General features: G+C 34.2%; 2 protein-coding genes across 3 annotated transcripts; both read right to left on the reverse strand.

Annotated features, from left to right (window-relative positions):
- Positions 1-4,780: 4,780 nt before the first annotated feature.
- On the reverse strand, positions 4,781-7,518 carry LOC133670906 (uncharacterized). Its single transcript, XM_062091505.1, has 2 exons — positions 5,125-7,518; positions 4,781-5,033 (listed from the first exon to the last, which is right to left on the reverse strand). Exon 1 carries the CDS (start codon positions 6,871-6,873, stop codon positions 5,224-5,226), a length of 1,650 nt encoding a protein of 549 aa, XP_061947489.1. The 5' UTR covers positions 6,874-7,518; the 3' UTR covers positions 4,781-5,033; positions 5,125-5,223.
- A 2,667-nt stretch (positions 7,519-10,185) lies between these two features.
- On the reverse strand, positions 10,186-13,945 carry LOC133670962 (uncharacterized). 2 transcript variants are annotated; one of them, XM_062091561.1, is made up of 3 exons: positions 13,337-13,945; positions 12,561-12,707; positions 10,186-12,037 (listed from the first exon to the last, which is right to left on the reverse strand). In XM_062091561.1, the coding sequence occupies exons 2-3, from the start codon at positions 12,694-12,696 to the stop codon at positions 10,782-10,784; spliced, it is 1,392 nt and encodes a 463-aa protein (XP_061947545.1). In that variant the 5' UTR covers positions 12,697-12,707; positions 13,337-13,945; the 3' UTR covers positions 10,186-10,781. The 2 variants fall into 2 exon arrangements, with proteins under 2 accessions (XP_061947545.1, XP_061947546.1); XM_062091562.1 differs by lacking the exon at positions 13,337-13,945 and having other exon boundaries at positions 12,561-13,321.
- Positions 13,946-16,127: the final 2,182 nt, after the last annotated feature.

A 16,127-nucleotide genomic window follows, 5' to 3' on the forward strand; every position in this document is an offset into this window, starting at 1 on the left:
TATAAAAGATTCTTCCTCTTTCCCTATCTTCTAAAACCTTCCTCTTAAAAGTTGTTGTGTCTAGTCTCCCCTTTATCACTTTGTGAATCGAGTCCTAGCATGAGAAAGCAGTCTCAAAGTTTGTTCTTTCATGGGTGAATTTCTTCTTTAGTTGAGGCTGTCTAGGTAAAGTACTTTAAAGTACTTTGGTGAATTCATTGTGGAATTGGACATAAATGTGTTATTGATGGACCTGAAATATGTAGAGGAGATGTATATCTATCATTTAGAATACACCCCACTTAATTTAGAGGTCTGGAACTTCACATTTATTAGTTGAAAGATTAGTCCTCGATATGTTTGAGATTCTCAATGCAGGGAAGACTAAATGGGGATAAGATATTGTCAAGTTTGTCTTATATTTGATGAGAATAGCTAATCTTTGTACAAAGAATGTTTTTTAGTCGATTGTTTATGATTAGATCCCGGTTAGAGATACTATATTTATTCATCTGAAGGTGGTTGCTCGATCAACTTTCTTGACTAAAGAATAAGAAGAAGAATAGTGATCAAATGACGCGTCACCTAATTTTTTCATTTAAGTTTGAGTGACATGTTGTTCGTTACTAAACCCTAAAAATTAGGGTTTTTCATCGGATTTTTTAAATTTTCAAATTTGCCCATGTTCTTCTAATTTCAGCATTTATATCCCCAATTAAACCGAAAACTTCAATTGTTGCAATTGCATCCTTGCAAACATTGGTTAAAATCCTTTAACCCGTGTGCCTTTGACAACTTAATCCTTAGTTTCTCAATTATGCAATTTGACCTTTATTAACCTTCAAACTTTTATTTTGTTTCAATTTGACCCCTGATTTGGTCAATTTTAGTTCTTGAATGCATACGTCTTTTGCACCTTAGTCTTTGACTTTGAATTATTTCAATTAAATAATTAATTAACCTTCAAACTTCTTTCAATTAAATTCTTGATTGCATTAATCTATGATTCCTAAGGTTCAAATAAGTTCTTGATCTTTCAATTTTTGCAAATTGATCCAAATTAGGTCTCTAAACTTGATTTTCTTCAAATAAGTCAACAAAACTTATTAGAAGTTTAATTAAGTCCTTGAGCATAAGTAATTCTTTTAATTTTAGCCAAAACAACTTTCAAACTTAATTTTTGTTTCAATTAAGTTTTTAATTAAGCCAATTAAACTCATTAGAAGTTTAAATAAACCCTTAAACTTAATTAATTCTTCCAATATTGGTCAAGTTGGATTTCAATCTTAAATTTTTTTTAAATAAGTTCTTAAATAAGTTAAACAAACCCATTAGAAGTTTAATTAAGCCTTTAAATTTAATTATTTCTTTCAATTTTGATCTAATTGACTTTCAGACTCAATTTTGCTTCAATTAAGTTCTTAATTAAGTCAATTAAACGTATTAGAAGTTCAATTGAGTCCTTGAACTTACTTAATTCTTCTAATGTTGGTCAAAACAACTTCCAAACAAAATTTTTGGAATAATATTTGACTATTCTTTCCATTAAGTATTTCTCCAGCCAATCTTATCAATAATATCTCAATCTGGCTATTCTTCTGGTGTTTTGATCTATTTTAGCTCAAGAGTTTATCTACTTGTGTATCGAAAATATTTCTGGATTTGAATTTTTGATTTTTTTTTTATTTCTTGAATAAAAAAAGAAAATATGTGTTTTTATAAAAGAAATTTGTGGGACCAAATATATTAATTCTTGATAAGAACCAAATATATATTTCAATTGCCCCACCAGAACGCACAAAAATGGGTCAGCAAAGGATACTAGGAATTTATGTTAGATTTGAATCTTCTTCATTTATTAAATATCTTAAACAATTGACTGTGAATGTTCTTACAGCGCATTTCATTGATTGTCAATCTGGGCAAACAATACTTCGAGAAAAACAAATGTTGAGAAAACAAGAAATTTTGATGGAATGCATCATCTCTGACTCCTCTTTTTTATCACCATATAAATCAATGTTAACTGGAAGAGTTCAAAAAATTATTCATCTGTAATGGGTTGCAAATCAGTCAGCAAATATAAAAAAATCTAAGAAAGAAAAAGCTAAAAATACCTAAAACACAAAACGCACAACGAATCTAAAGAAATCTATTCAATCACTGTATGAAAATTAAAAAAATATTGATAAAATATTCCGTTGGTATATAGTAAAGATTCTGTCAATATTTCTCAATACCAACATAATAGGTGATGAAATACTATCGTTGGAAACTTTTTCGTCGGAGTTTTCTATCCCGTCAACATTAAAAAGATTATTATGTTGATGTTTTCATTTTCTTTTGGTATTGTTTGTTATCTTTTCTTGCATGCTACAGCCATATCTATTTGGAGGAGATTTTGAAAACCTTCCAAAAACAACTGTTTACTGCCTGAAATACAAGGAAACTGCATCAATAATGGTGCTTCACCTTTACTTGTTTATCTAAGTTTCTTGACTATGTTACTATAGAAAAAGGATGGAATTAAAATGAAATTGTTAATAGAGATCTATTTAACCACTGCCTGGAAATTGAAAAATGCTGTCAAAATATTCTGTTGGTATATAATAAAGATCCCGTCGGTATTTTTTAATTTTTTTTTTTATTAACGTGGATGTCCGGGCCAGTTTGCGTGTATCTTAACTAATTCCACGAGTCCTGAAATTAACGACCATGTAAACCTCCAGTGACCATCATATTAGCAACCACAGAACTCGAACCTTAAACTACAGAAAAAACAAATTCTTTAATCTCAGGTTCTTACCGTTATATTTTTCAATGTTAATGTAATAGGTGATGGAATATCATAGTCGGAAACTTTCTCGTCAGGATTTTCAATTCCAGCGACGTTGGAAAGAATATTACGTGATGTTTCTTGATTGTCTACTCTACATCTCCTTTCAATTTGCATTTACAAAAGCATGCAATATTATGCACCAAATAGATTTGAAATAAAGAAATAGATTCCACACAGATGATTGCATAATCACCCACAGCTACATATTAAGAATTGCACGATCAACCTTCTTTATAACATGCAAGGAGTTCACTGTTCCGCAACTGTGGTAGTGATCATAGAGAATCACAGGGAAACGAATTGCTGCAGAAGGAAAGGTTTTTTTTTTTTTTTTGTTTCCTTTACCTTGATGTATCAGTTTTATTATTTCTAATAAAAAAAAAACTAATACCAGAAGCTAAAACCCAAATGGGCAAAAGTACCAGGCTACCAAGAAATTTTATGAAACTATCAAATGACCTAGCCATTATCAGTAACTAAGAGACAGATTCACAAGTCAATAAATGAAAACCCCAAGCGTTTTTATTTTTCCTTTTCCCCTCAAATTCACAGTGAATTCATGGACAAATTTGCTCCCATGTTGCAGAACAGAACATTCACCGCAAGAGCATTCTTGACTTGGGAAGGTTCTGGTATATATCAACCTAAATGCCACGCCATCAACTTTTATATTACTCATAATTGAAAACATAATTTATTAAGAGTACAAGTCTTAATTTTAGAAATTATAATTATCTTATCTCGGAAAAAAAAACATAAATATGCAATCAAATATGTTTTTTAGTTTTCATTTTCAGTTCTAAGTTTTTGTTCTTAGTTTTCTGAAAAAGAGAATGAAAACGAAAGCAGAATTAAATCTAAAATAGAAATGGCCGCAGAGGAGGCCGAAGTCTGATTATTGGTTCCATAATCATATTTCTGCCAACGCCAATTCTTAATTGCATTTACTCAACTTCTTTATCCACATTAGATTTCTTGTCGAAGTGTTTCTCATTTCTTACATAAACAAACTTTTGACAATACAAGTCCTCAGCTTAATTAGAGGAAACTGTCACACAACATCAATCCATAAGGTGCTGTGGAGCAATAGGGCTGCTTGCTTCTCTCCATCATTGCTCTACTAGATCTACAAGTGAAGTTTCTTAACATGGCATCTTTCAGTTGCATGAAAGCAACCTGTGCTTCAAGCCTAAAGAGACTCAAAGCAGCTTGTTGGCCTTCAAGCTTGGCTCTTGTTCATTGGGGACACGACAATGTTTAAACTAGACTAATATGCATAGGCACTTCTAACAAGTTTCAATTTAAAAACTTAAACTATCAAGTAAGATCACAAGAATAACATTATATTACTCTTTACTATATTTTTTCAAGTAAAAATTCAAGTTTAAAATTTACACATGTCCATCATCTTCTTGTGTTAATTTTATATTATTCTTTAATATGCTCTCTTAAATAAAAGCTCTTTAAATAAATCCATCATATTTTTGTGCTTAATTTTATTAATTTAATTAGTTAAAAAAATTAAGATATGAGGTAAGTTCTTAAAAATGTTTTTATATTACTTTCTATCGTAGAAAAGCTAATACCCAACATGAGCTAATTGTTAGCAGCAGCTTGATCCTATACTGTCTGCTTCATTTAAGTTGCAGGAACTATTTGCCTTCAAGTAAAAGGCCTCTTAGCCGAGCTGCTAGCATAAGATTATGAGGAGCTTCTTTAAATGTTGAGAAGTGAAGAATATGAAATGCAATATAAGTTTTCTTTTTAGATTACAACTAAGAGAAAATTGATTATAAAATATGATGCAGATTGAGGTAATATGTCATGTGTATATGTTAGGTGACTGAACTACCTTTTGCTCTGATGCCATATGCTGCACAAAATTTTAAATTGTCTGATGGCCACCAACCTATCATCTCTCGCAATTCCACATATTAATGATTCCCAACCAATCTTGAAAACTGTATATAAACCAAACTACTGAGATTTTATGCTTCTAGAACTGCTTTCTGTTCTGTATTTAGTACAAAAGAATGGTAAACAAAAATTGGGAACCCGGTCTAGATCAACAATACTGTTTCTGTTCATCTGTTCCGATTGACATACTAGTACGAAAACAACAAAGCAAATGAAGCAAACAAGTCCTACTACACCACTCAAAATTCCGTAGAGAATTTGTCCAATGAGCTTCAGATTCTCAACAATGAAGCCTCTTCTGTTCATAGATGAAATGATGTGGAAAAGGAAGCAAAAACCAAATGAGTGCAATTGAGACTTTCTAAACGACAGTAGCAAAGAGAATCTACCTCTGAATGAACTATCCTTGAACCAGAAATGAAATGCACCATCCTGTCTCTACATTCTTGAAACGCTTAAGAAGGAAGGTAATAGCATCATCACGCATCTTAGTTGGCTATAAGACCCACCAGTGGCTCATGCTTGTGGGAATTGGCAGGCCACCATGACTCACACCGAACATCATTACTGACCTCTGGAGCAACCGTGTATGGGACATTAATAGTGAAAACATTACAGATATCAGAAACCTCTCGGTTCACTGCAATGTTCTGTTCTTCTCTGGCTTTAGGAAAATGAGCCCTTTTGTGACCTCCCAAAGCTTGGCCGGAAAGAAAAACTTTAAAGCAGACTGGGCATTTGTGCTCCTTACCCTCCTTTGACTCGCAATCTTTTACAATGACTCCATCAGTTTCCTGCTTCACTGATTCCTGAATACATTCAATCTTGACAAGTTTTCCTGTAACCTTAGTTTCAGGAGAAAAAATAGCCTGGATATCCCTTTTGCAGCTATCAACCTTCAACCCTATGGAGCTCTTTCTATGGAATGTTTGGTGACCCCCAAGTGACTGATAACTGATGAAGTTTCTATTGCAGATTCTGCACCTGAAATCACCTTTTTTGCTTGGACTTTCCGTGATATCAGAATCTGTAGCTACCACCATCTGAAGGCGAGCATCCTGTCCCATTTCCGCATCAGAAGCATCAAAGTTTGCTTGATTGATTGGAATAGATTTCTGAAATCCCAAACGAGCAACATCCAATCCAACTCCTCCCATCAGATCCAGACTTGATTCAGCTACAGTGCAATTGGTAATCAATTCACTGTGACCTCCCTTCTTTATCTCAATACCACAGAATTCAACTCCTGATTCGTCATCCAATTGAGGGCTCTTGGATTCAACATCCTTATGAAAACTCTCCATGGGAACTTCCAATCTAACTTGATTTGCCTCACCATATCCCATTCCAATATCACCTTCACCACCAGATATCCTAATTTTATAATCCAAATCACAAGAATCTAAATAATCCTCTCCGGTTTTCTTTGGCCTTACAAATCCATTACCATCAAAACCATGATAACCCTCACCTCTCTCAATTCTCTTACTTTGACACAATGAATCAAACCCATTACATTCACCCCTAGACATCATAATCAATGTAATAGCCACCTCCTCAACTTCTTGCTCAATATCAAAACCAGATACAGATTCATTCGATCTAGAAAAAGAAGAATTGGGAGTAATCTTGTACCTCATTCTGCTAGATCGCTTTCTTCTCACAAGATTCACAGTCTCAGTAGCAGATAAGGCCATAACAACCAGATTAGGCACTGAACTTGAGATCCTCGACTTCTTATGATGCAGCCTCATGTGATTGCTTAGAGATTTTAATGACAGAAACCCTCTGCCACATTCTTCGCAGTAAACTCCTTTCCTTTCTTTAGCAGAGTGATGCCTCATGTGGCCATGGAGGGATTTTGGTGACCTAAATTCTTTGCCACAGACTCTACATTTCGCTGTTTCTTGCATTGAAACACTACCATCATGATTCAAGCCTGAGAATTTCCAAGATTTCTTGGGCTGTTCTCTTAGGCTATGACATTCAGAACCCATGTTGTTGCTTTCAAACTTGACATATTCTTTAATTGATTTTCTAGCTCCATGAATCTTCATGTGACCACCCAACATTTTCCCGGTCAAGAAACTCTTCTTGCATAACTTGCATACGTGCACCTTTTCTTGATTCTTCTTCATTTGTGCAAACAAAAGAAACCCCAGATCAGAAACCAAGCAAAACCTCAACTTTCTCAAGAAAAATGGCGAAAGATACTTCTTTGCCAATCAGGGAAACAAACACACCAGAAAGTTGAAGAATAACAGAGGAGTCAACGAAACCCAGATGAAAAAGAACCTAAATTTAGAGCCTAGTTTTGTGAAGTCTTGGTTTTAGAAGGGATTAAAGAGGGGACGGCGTGGGTTTTTGTGATCTAATCAAGCCAATTAAGAAAAGTTAAAAACCCCATACAAAGAGTGATCCCTTGCCCCTGTTCTATTGCTCTGCCTCTCTGGTGGAGTACTTTCTTTGCAAGCATATGCAATGCAAGAGAGATATTGAAGTGAAAGTGATGGGTTTTATGACTCTGCTTTGAAAGTGCCAAAATGCACAAAGAAGCCAGAGAAAAACAAAAGGAAGCCTCTCTCTCTCTCTCTCTCTCTCTCTCTCTCTCTATGATAGTGAGTGAGTAAGTATTTAAAAGGAGAGAAACCCTTGCATGGAAAGGAAGCCAAGTTATAGGAATGGAGTCATACTCGCTGGTGAGCTTAAAATCCGCATAAAACTGTACTCGCTTGCATTGAATAGGGACAATTTCGGCCACAAAATGATTTGGGATTTGATCATGTGATTACTTGTGATTGAAGTAAATTGTCAGAGTTGCTTTTCGATTCATGTTATGGTATTTAGTAGCAGTGTCTTGATTTATTAAACCACTTCCCATTTTATTTTTAGATAAAATCCACCTGCCCTTCTGCTACATCCATAGACTAGGATTGTCCCATCGCAGCAATTGTTTTTATCTGAGTTGCTACATCATGAAACGATAGACTCACCTTTTCTTGGTGGCATTGTCTTGTTATGCAAGGCTTGCTTCTCCAATAAGCTTACTACTTTCTCTACTTGGAAAGTAGATTCAGCTCTTAATCAAATTAAACGGTATCCAAGACCTTTTGGATTCACAGGTGAATCTGGCTGTAGCTTTTTGGTTGAAGAATGGAGAAGAAATTGGGATTGTTATCTAAACTGATCCTAAAGTGTCATTAATATACCAATTGATATTGCGGTCTAAATGGAATTTGGTTAAAATTAATTTTTATTTTTTATATTTTTTAACTGTTTTGATATATTTATATTAAAAATAAATTTTTTAAAAAATATTATTTTAATATCAAATTTTTTCTTATTTTACTCTAGTTGGGTTTTAGATCAACTAATTGCTGGGTTATCCTGGTATATCCATGCCACTAGATCCTCTTTTAATTTAATCTATTTAAAAAGAAGTTTGGCAACAATTGGAATAAAAAAATCTTAACTCAGATGGTTTAGTATCTTTAGAGATCTGAGATTATGGAGCACAGTCAATAGAAGTGGCCACTGAATTAATTTAAGCTCAAATGGTAACAAGAGAAAATGGGAAAAACCTATGTCAACAGGCTGGCCAACATGGATCAGATCCAAGAATTGGGTTATTGTTGATGCATGAACTGTCTCAGGCATACACAGATTATGTGAATTCACCATGCTGTGTGTTTCTACTTTGTGCTTGTTACCATTTTTACCAGATTCTGGTCTATTTGACCTAGTTGACTAACTCAATCTCGTTCATCTCTTGATCAACCTCGACTGTCTTTGATCGTGTTTGACTCCTCTCCACCACCAGCACCAAGCACCACCAGACTTCTTCTACCAGCCAGACTACCTCTAAGCTGCCAAGCAACCCATTTATCATCTCATAATAGGTGCGGATATGAATTGGTATACGGGTATAGACAATTGCTAATTATAAATTTAGGAATCGAAAAGGGTATCATCTCTGTATAGATACTTGAAGGAAGGACAGGAAAAAGTATCCCAATTTTGAATGTGAGCCATTATTGAAAAGCTTAAAAAAACTTGCTTTTGCCCATAAAAAAATGAGGATAAAAAACAAGGCAGAGGAAAAACCATGACTTTGTACTTGAATTTTGGAGCTGCAAATATTAATAAACAATCCATGAAAGGTTGGTTTAGAAATTAACAATCTCGTTTCTTTTGCCAGAATTTAAGTTCCGAGATGTGGCACCATACTCCTTGAGCAGTAACAATTTTATATCTAGAAGTCCAGTTTACAGAGAAGCACTTTAGGGCAAGATGCAGATGCTGTGCTCTTTTAATGTGATTGGAGTTGAAATTGTATTTTTCTCCCCTTTCTTTTTGCTTGTTTATTAGATAATAGCCCGTGATGCCTGTTTTGGCAAGCAACTTTATAGATTCAATGCTTCGTCAACACTCCAGCAGTAAATTGGAAGAGTGCTGTCCATCTCGTACCTTGCTTTCCATTTTGATGATGAGACCACAGATTTAACGTTTTTTTGCTTTTATGCTTCTAGTTTAGTAAAAATCTACTGATGCAATTGCTGCTGGGTTTCCACCCCATTTGAGCAAGTTGCAAGAACTACAGTTCTTCAAACATTTACACGGCCATCTTTTCTCAGAATTCTTATATTGTACTCGAATCTCAATATCGTTTTGCGTTTTGCCCCATCCACAGTTATTATTGCTTTTTTTATTATTTTTTTCTGTTAATCTACCCATGCAGTTTTCCGTGAAACAAAAACTGCATATGTAAACTGGAAACACACAGCTCTGTCATGCACCGGTTGCTGTCATCAGTATCAGAACGACCCGACTATAATAACTTAACCAAACAGCCAATTTAGGTTTCCTGTGCACTTCTAGTAGAAAGTGAAATTATCATCATAGATGAGAGAGAACAAGTTTATACACAGTTTCCTGCGCCTGTGACAGACCCCAAGAGTTCCAATGGAATGAAGGAGAGGTAAGGTAGATGAAATTTCATGCAACCATTCTTAAATGGAGGTTGTGAAAAAAACAGTTCTGAGATTTAACCAAAAATAACGAACCATAAATGCTTGCGAAAACAGCAAAATTGTTCATTGAAGACCAAGTTGCAGGAAAACAAGTATGATCGCTTCCAAGTCCAAGAAACTTCAATTACATAAACCGAAATAAACAGACCCACATAGGCATGCACACACGGTCAAAGGGAGAGAGCTAGTGAGGCTATTTGCCGGGAAAACAGTGAATAGCACTCAATCTTACTGTCAAGAATATCGTTTCGCTGATATGGAGGTCACTCTTACAAAGCTAACACTAAAGCATCTACAAAATTCATGGGGGCAGGAAACACAAGCAACATTTAACAGAAACATTAATAACATAAAAACTATCACCGGGAACATTTGAAGGAAAAAAAAAAAGGCCAAGAGTGGAGGAGGAACCAAAGAAGATAAAATAAAATGCCTTAACGACACCATTCAATTTTGATGTTGGTCCAAGTGGCCTTACAAAGGGTTGATTAAATTGCAAGATAATTACCATGAGATTGATCACGCAGAGATAAAAAGAAACATGATTCAAGTCACGCTAAACAGCTGAACAAATCGCGCACCCACAGCTCTGCATATTACCACGATGATTCCATTGGCTCACTCAAGAACATCAACCACGTCCTATAAAAGTACTTGCATCTTGCAAAATGCCCTTCCACCAACATATTCAAAATTTTGCAAGCAAAATTAGATTTTGCAGTAGTATTACTAGTAATTGTCTATCTGAAATCCTTCTTAATTGAGCCACATGAACCTTGAAAGGCCAGTCCTGGAAACTGATGACCTACCAGACTCTTGAATATTGATGCCTAGAAGAGCCAACTTTAATTTGGAAGGATGCATGGGACAACCACTCTTCCCCAACAATCAACATTGAATAAAGGTATCAGCTTCTTCAAGTTTCAATGGCTAAAACATCAATCCCTTGATAATATCCAGTCTTGCAGAACAACAGCAGGGGAACCAAACCATCAAGAAAATTTACTGTGAAAATATTAATCTTGACTGGAGTGTCTCCCATCAGTTCCCATATCACGGGGACCATAGCAATCAATGCTGTCTCGATGATGCTCATATGATGTGCATGAATCATCTTGAACATCACAATCATCTGTGTTGGTCCCAGAAATTCCATTGAAATGTTTAGGTCCAAGGTCACCAACACAACCATGGTAAATCCCAACATGTGCTCCTGAAAAATCATCTACATCTCCCTCATACTCCGCATCAGTTACCACATTATCAACACCATCTTTAGAAGCAACAGCTTCATCCTCATCCTCAACATATTCATTGAACTTCTCGGCATGATCCTCTTGACAGTAAGCAGAGGAATCCTGACCAGTCAGAGATTCCACCGCAGAATCCTCATCTTCCTCTACTGTTTCACCCTCAATTTTTTGCCACTCATCATCATCGCTGTCAATATTTAGAGGGTCAAACCTGTTCTGCTCAGCACGTTTCTGGAGCATGAATACATTGAAATAATAACTGACAAGCTCCTTCTTTGTTCGGGAAGGGAATGTTGCTGACAGATGGTCCCAAAAGTTTTTTCCCAAAGAAACAGGATTAGATAAGACCACCTCATGGAAGGCTTGCTCTTCCTCGTCAGTCCATTTATTTGCAACCACCTCTCCCATATCACAGAACCCCAACCCCTCGAATATCTCCTCCCCAAGGTTCTCTCTAAGTTTCAGCCTAGCTTCTGAGACATGTTGTTTTATGCATCTGATAGAACCTGCATCAGGGCATGCACAGTCATGATTGGTGGCTTCATAGCAGTAATTTGAAGATGCTTCCAGGTCAGGCATGGGAAGGATACAAGTACCCATCAGGTTCTCCTCGTAACCACCATTAATTATGACACCTGAGCTAGAAGAATGTGCACATGCAACTTGAAGGTTAGAGTCATCTAGCTGGTTCAGGGAGGTGCTTGAACCCTGGGAGTCCCACTCTGGGACATAAGCTTGATGCTCTGGTCCAACAGAAACCTGCTTCTGAAAAGGGTAATCAAGAGATGAGCAGGCCTCTTCAGGCTCAAGTAAAGCCCTGAGCTGGTGCCCATGATCAAAATATTCTGGGAAGAAAGATAAATTATCGGCTTCAAGAATCCCATTGCCGATCCACAAAAAGTGGGGGAAACAACCATTATCACCAGTTTCAAATCCCTTGCTAGTCCCATTTGAACATTCACTGAACAAGTCACTTGCAGACCTCCCTACTTCTTGACACTTTCTAAAACTGTCATCACCTTCATTATCATATTGCAGGTCAGTTATATAAACCAGGGAACTCCGTTAACAAATTAAAATATGGCATGTAATTATGGAAACACAAGAAAGTGATTACAAAACACACTATTGTGTTTTTAATCCCTATAAGATCTGTAGCACTAGAATGTTAGCATCTTCTAGAGAATTCGTGAATTTTTTTAATTCTAATAGGCAAAAAAACAAACATATAAGGCGCAAAATGAATTTGTTGCACAGAATATCAGAACCACTACATGCATATTACAATAATCATAATGAAAAGTCCACCAAAATACTCTTACAAATCAACATTAGAACGATTTCCAATCCAAGATCTATATACCATAAAAGCCAGAATTTCATCCTTAAGTTTTTTGAATATCAAGTCATCAGATTGGACAGGCTAAATGAAACGGAGAAAAGAATAAAAGTACAACTCCACAATCCACATTGTAACAAGTTTCGAAGTACAAAGCAATGCAAAAACTCGTAAATAACAGACACCAGCAGCAGCTCCTTTACCTGAAACAAGATGTTTCTGGTGCCCACTGTCAAGTGGGAAAATAGGAGCAAGCTGATCAATGTGCTCCATTTGTCTGGGGTGCTTACAAGCAAACTCATACAAATTATCATCAGAAAAAGCACGTTTGTGAATCATTTTAATTTTATCTGCAAATCAGAATCATCTTCACTCATATTAGAAACACACAAACAAAGTAAAGATTCAAAGTATCAGATGCTTTCACGAAAACACAACAGCAGACTGGTTTTCTAGAAGTGAAAATATACACTATCCCACAATAATTATGACATCAGCTGCCTAGAAGGGCGACTTTTGTTACTATTTTCTTACATTTCTGAAAAGTTGAAGATAGAAAGGTAAGATTCCTTTGACATAAACAGACAAGAAGAAGCTAAAGTGGAAACTACCCAAATTACCAAAAGGATAGCGATTAAGGACTTTCAAGCATATGGGAATTTTAGCATCCACCATACTAACAAAAAGGGCCAACATATACTACTATATGTAGCCATTATGCGCTCCCTATACGAACTTCATTTCTTTATATTAACACATTTTTACTTCACACCTCATGAAAAATATTCTATTGAAAATTAATTAATGATGTTATTACCAAACCAATTTTTTTATTAATTCGAGTGTAAGAAAATTATTATTTTTATAATAAAAGAAAAGAAAGAAAGGGATAACCAATCAACAATAACCATCTATAACTAAATTTATTACTCGAAAAAAAAAACTCAATATTGAATAAGCTAGAGGAGATCGATCTTACCTTTTCTAAAATTGGTCGTTGAACAGGATTGATGAAATTGAAAATATCGAATTTACCAAAAACCCTAATTCACAAATAAAAAAAATTATAGATCCCTAGTTTGTATTATCGTATTAGCACAACTTTACAATAAAAAAAAAGAGAGAGTAATAAACAAGGGACAGAAGGGAAAACAATTGAATCAAACAGAAAATGGATAAAGTTGAAGAATTTATAAGAGCCGTAAATTTTCAAAATTTCAGAAAATATTTTAGAAGTTCAACTGACCCAGATAAATTTAAGCCATGAAATTCAAATATACAAGATTAGAATTGAAGATCGAACAAAACCCACTTCGGAATCAAAGAATCAAGGAGAATCTCAAAACCCTAACCCTAGAAATGAATCAAGCGCACGGCAAGGGGTAAAAGTAGGCTCGCTCGATAGAGAAAAGAGCGAATTGAAAACAAGATCGGATTGAATCAAAATGAAAGAAAATTGGAGAATTTGGAGGTTGAATTGAATGAAGATTTGGGATCGAAGATTGGCAGAGTTAGGGCACGATTTATAGAAAATTTAGGGGTCTGTTTGGTGATCCGAGGAGAGGGTCCTCGAGGCTCGCTGTGAAAAGAGCTGAAAATACCAAATGAGGAAAGGATCTGCAGAGGAATTACGAAAATTGCCACGTAAGGATTCTGGGATCTCCAAGGACAGATCAGGAAAACGACTCGTGCGCTTGTTGTCTTAGCTTAACTAATGATGGCAATGATGATGTAAGGAAGTCTATGAAAAAAACAAAATTTTGACACGTGGAACAGCCTTAGTGGCGTCTTGAAATTTGGCACGTGGAGATTATCTTGCCTTTTGTGTGCACCGTGGAAGATGGTGTTTGACTAGTTCTGAGAAAACGGTGGGCTAAAAGGGGAATTGATTTTTGAATTGATTTTTTTGACGAAAATTGATTAATTTATTATGATGTTTAAATGCTTACAAACTGAATTATGGCATTCCCTCACCTTCAAATAGCGATCTAATTTTATTTTAATTAGCATATACAGGAAAGGTTTTGTATTTTACTGTAGCAATCGACTGTTGAAATTTTAATGTCAAGGGTTTTTTTTGTTTTGGTTCTCATAATTTTTAAGGATATTTTTATATTTTTTTTAATTTTAATTTTTTCAATTTCATCATTTAACACTAAGTTTATTTGATATTAAATTTCATAATTTATTTTGATTTGCTTTCTATAAAATTATCTCGGTCTCATTACACACGTCACGAATTTTGCGGGTTAATTGTATTGACTTAAATTATTTTTTTATTTATTTTTAATTTTTTTTCTTTTAATTTTATCATTTAATATTGAATTAATTGTGAATTAGAATTCATAATTATTTTTTGATTTATTGTATATGGTTATCGCCACAGTCTCATAATCATTTAACATAGGGTTAATTTATAATAATATTTAAGAACCAAGTTAAAGTTGAAGGTAATTTTCTTTTAAATATGGAAGGTATTTTTATCAAAATATTAGATATTTAGATGGTAAATATAATTAGATTATTGTAATTTAACAATATAAAAGGAATTAAAATAGTCTTAACGTTATCTTGTTTTTATTATTTTATTAAATAAAAGTAACAATGTTTTCAATCCAGCATTAAAGCTTTTGTTTATCAAATTTTAGAAAAGATAGCACTTTGGTAAACAATCTTATTATATTTAAAATGTGTTCATAAAATTGATTTTGCAAAAACAAATAACTTTCAAAAATTGCTAAGACATTCTTAGATATTAATATTTTTTAAAAAAAAAATGCATGCCTTTTTAGATTCAACTCTCTCTCTCTCTCTCTCTTTCTCTCTCTGTATGTGTAAGAGAGAGAGAGAGAGACAGAAAGAGAAACTAGCGCCGAAAAAGATAAATTCAAAAAATAACAAAATGAAATTTTCAATCACAAAATATTAAGGGATGAAATTAAAAAAAAATAAAAAAATAAATTTAAAACAAAACAAGTAACAATAAAAAGAATGAAGATCAAATTTATCAAAAAAAAATGATGGATGAAATCGAATTAATTAGGAAAAGGATAAAAAAGAAATAAATAGAAATTAAAAAAACAAAGACCAAATTTGATATAAAAATTTAATGAAACCAAATGATGAGGGACTAAATTGAAGAAAAAATAAAAAATATATATATCAAATAACAATAAAAAAATCTGACACAATTAGATATAAAAAATAAATGAATCGACACTTTTTAGGGAGGAGAATAAAAAAGTCCACCGGAACACACCTCCAGTCCGTTGTCGACACATGTCTTGTTACTATGAAGGTCTCGATGCTCCATTCCCAATGTCATCACAAAAAATAATGTTTGTTCACTTTTCACTTTTTATTTTTTTATTTACTAAGAAACTGGATTGCCCTTACCCCACTTGATAATAATAATAATAATAAAATCAAAATGGAAAGATCAAAAAGCCCTTTAACACAAGTTATAGGTTTTTTGCTTTAAAATGTAATTTAGTTATTGTATTGTGCTTTTAAAGAGAAAAATTTGCAAGTGCTTATGGTCAATATTTAATCAAATTATACTTTTAAACATAATTATTAAATCCGGTCTGGGGATTGACTCGGTTAAGAGGTCAGGTCCTGGGTTTTATAGGTTAACCCGGGTCAACTTGGGTCAACTCGGATCAACCCGGGAAAATTTAAAAAAATATTAAAGTTTTAATATTTTGTATGAAAAAATTAAAAAAAAAATCAATGTGAATATAGGCTATATATGTTATAAATAATAAAGT

Source organism: Populus nigra, chromosome 13 (assembly GCF_951802175.1).
Source record: "Populus nigra chromosome 13, ddPopNigr1.1, whole genome shotgun sequence".
NCBI classification, from domain to species: domain Eukaryota; kingdom Viridiplantae; phylum Streptophyta; class Magnoliopsida; order Malpighiales; family Salicaceae; genus Populus; species Populus nigra.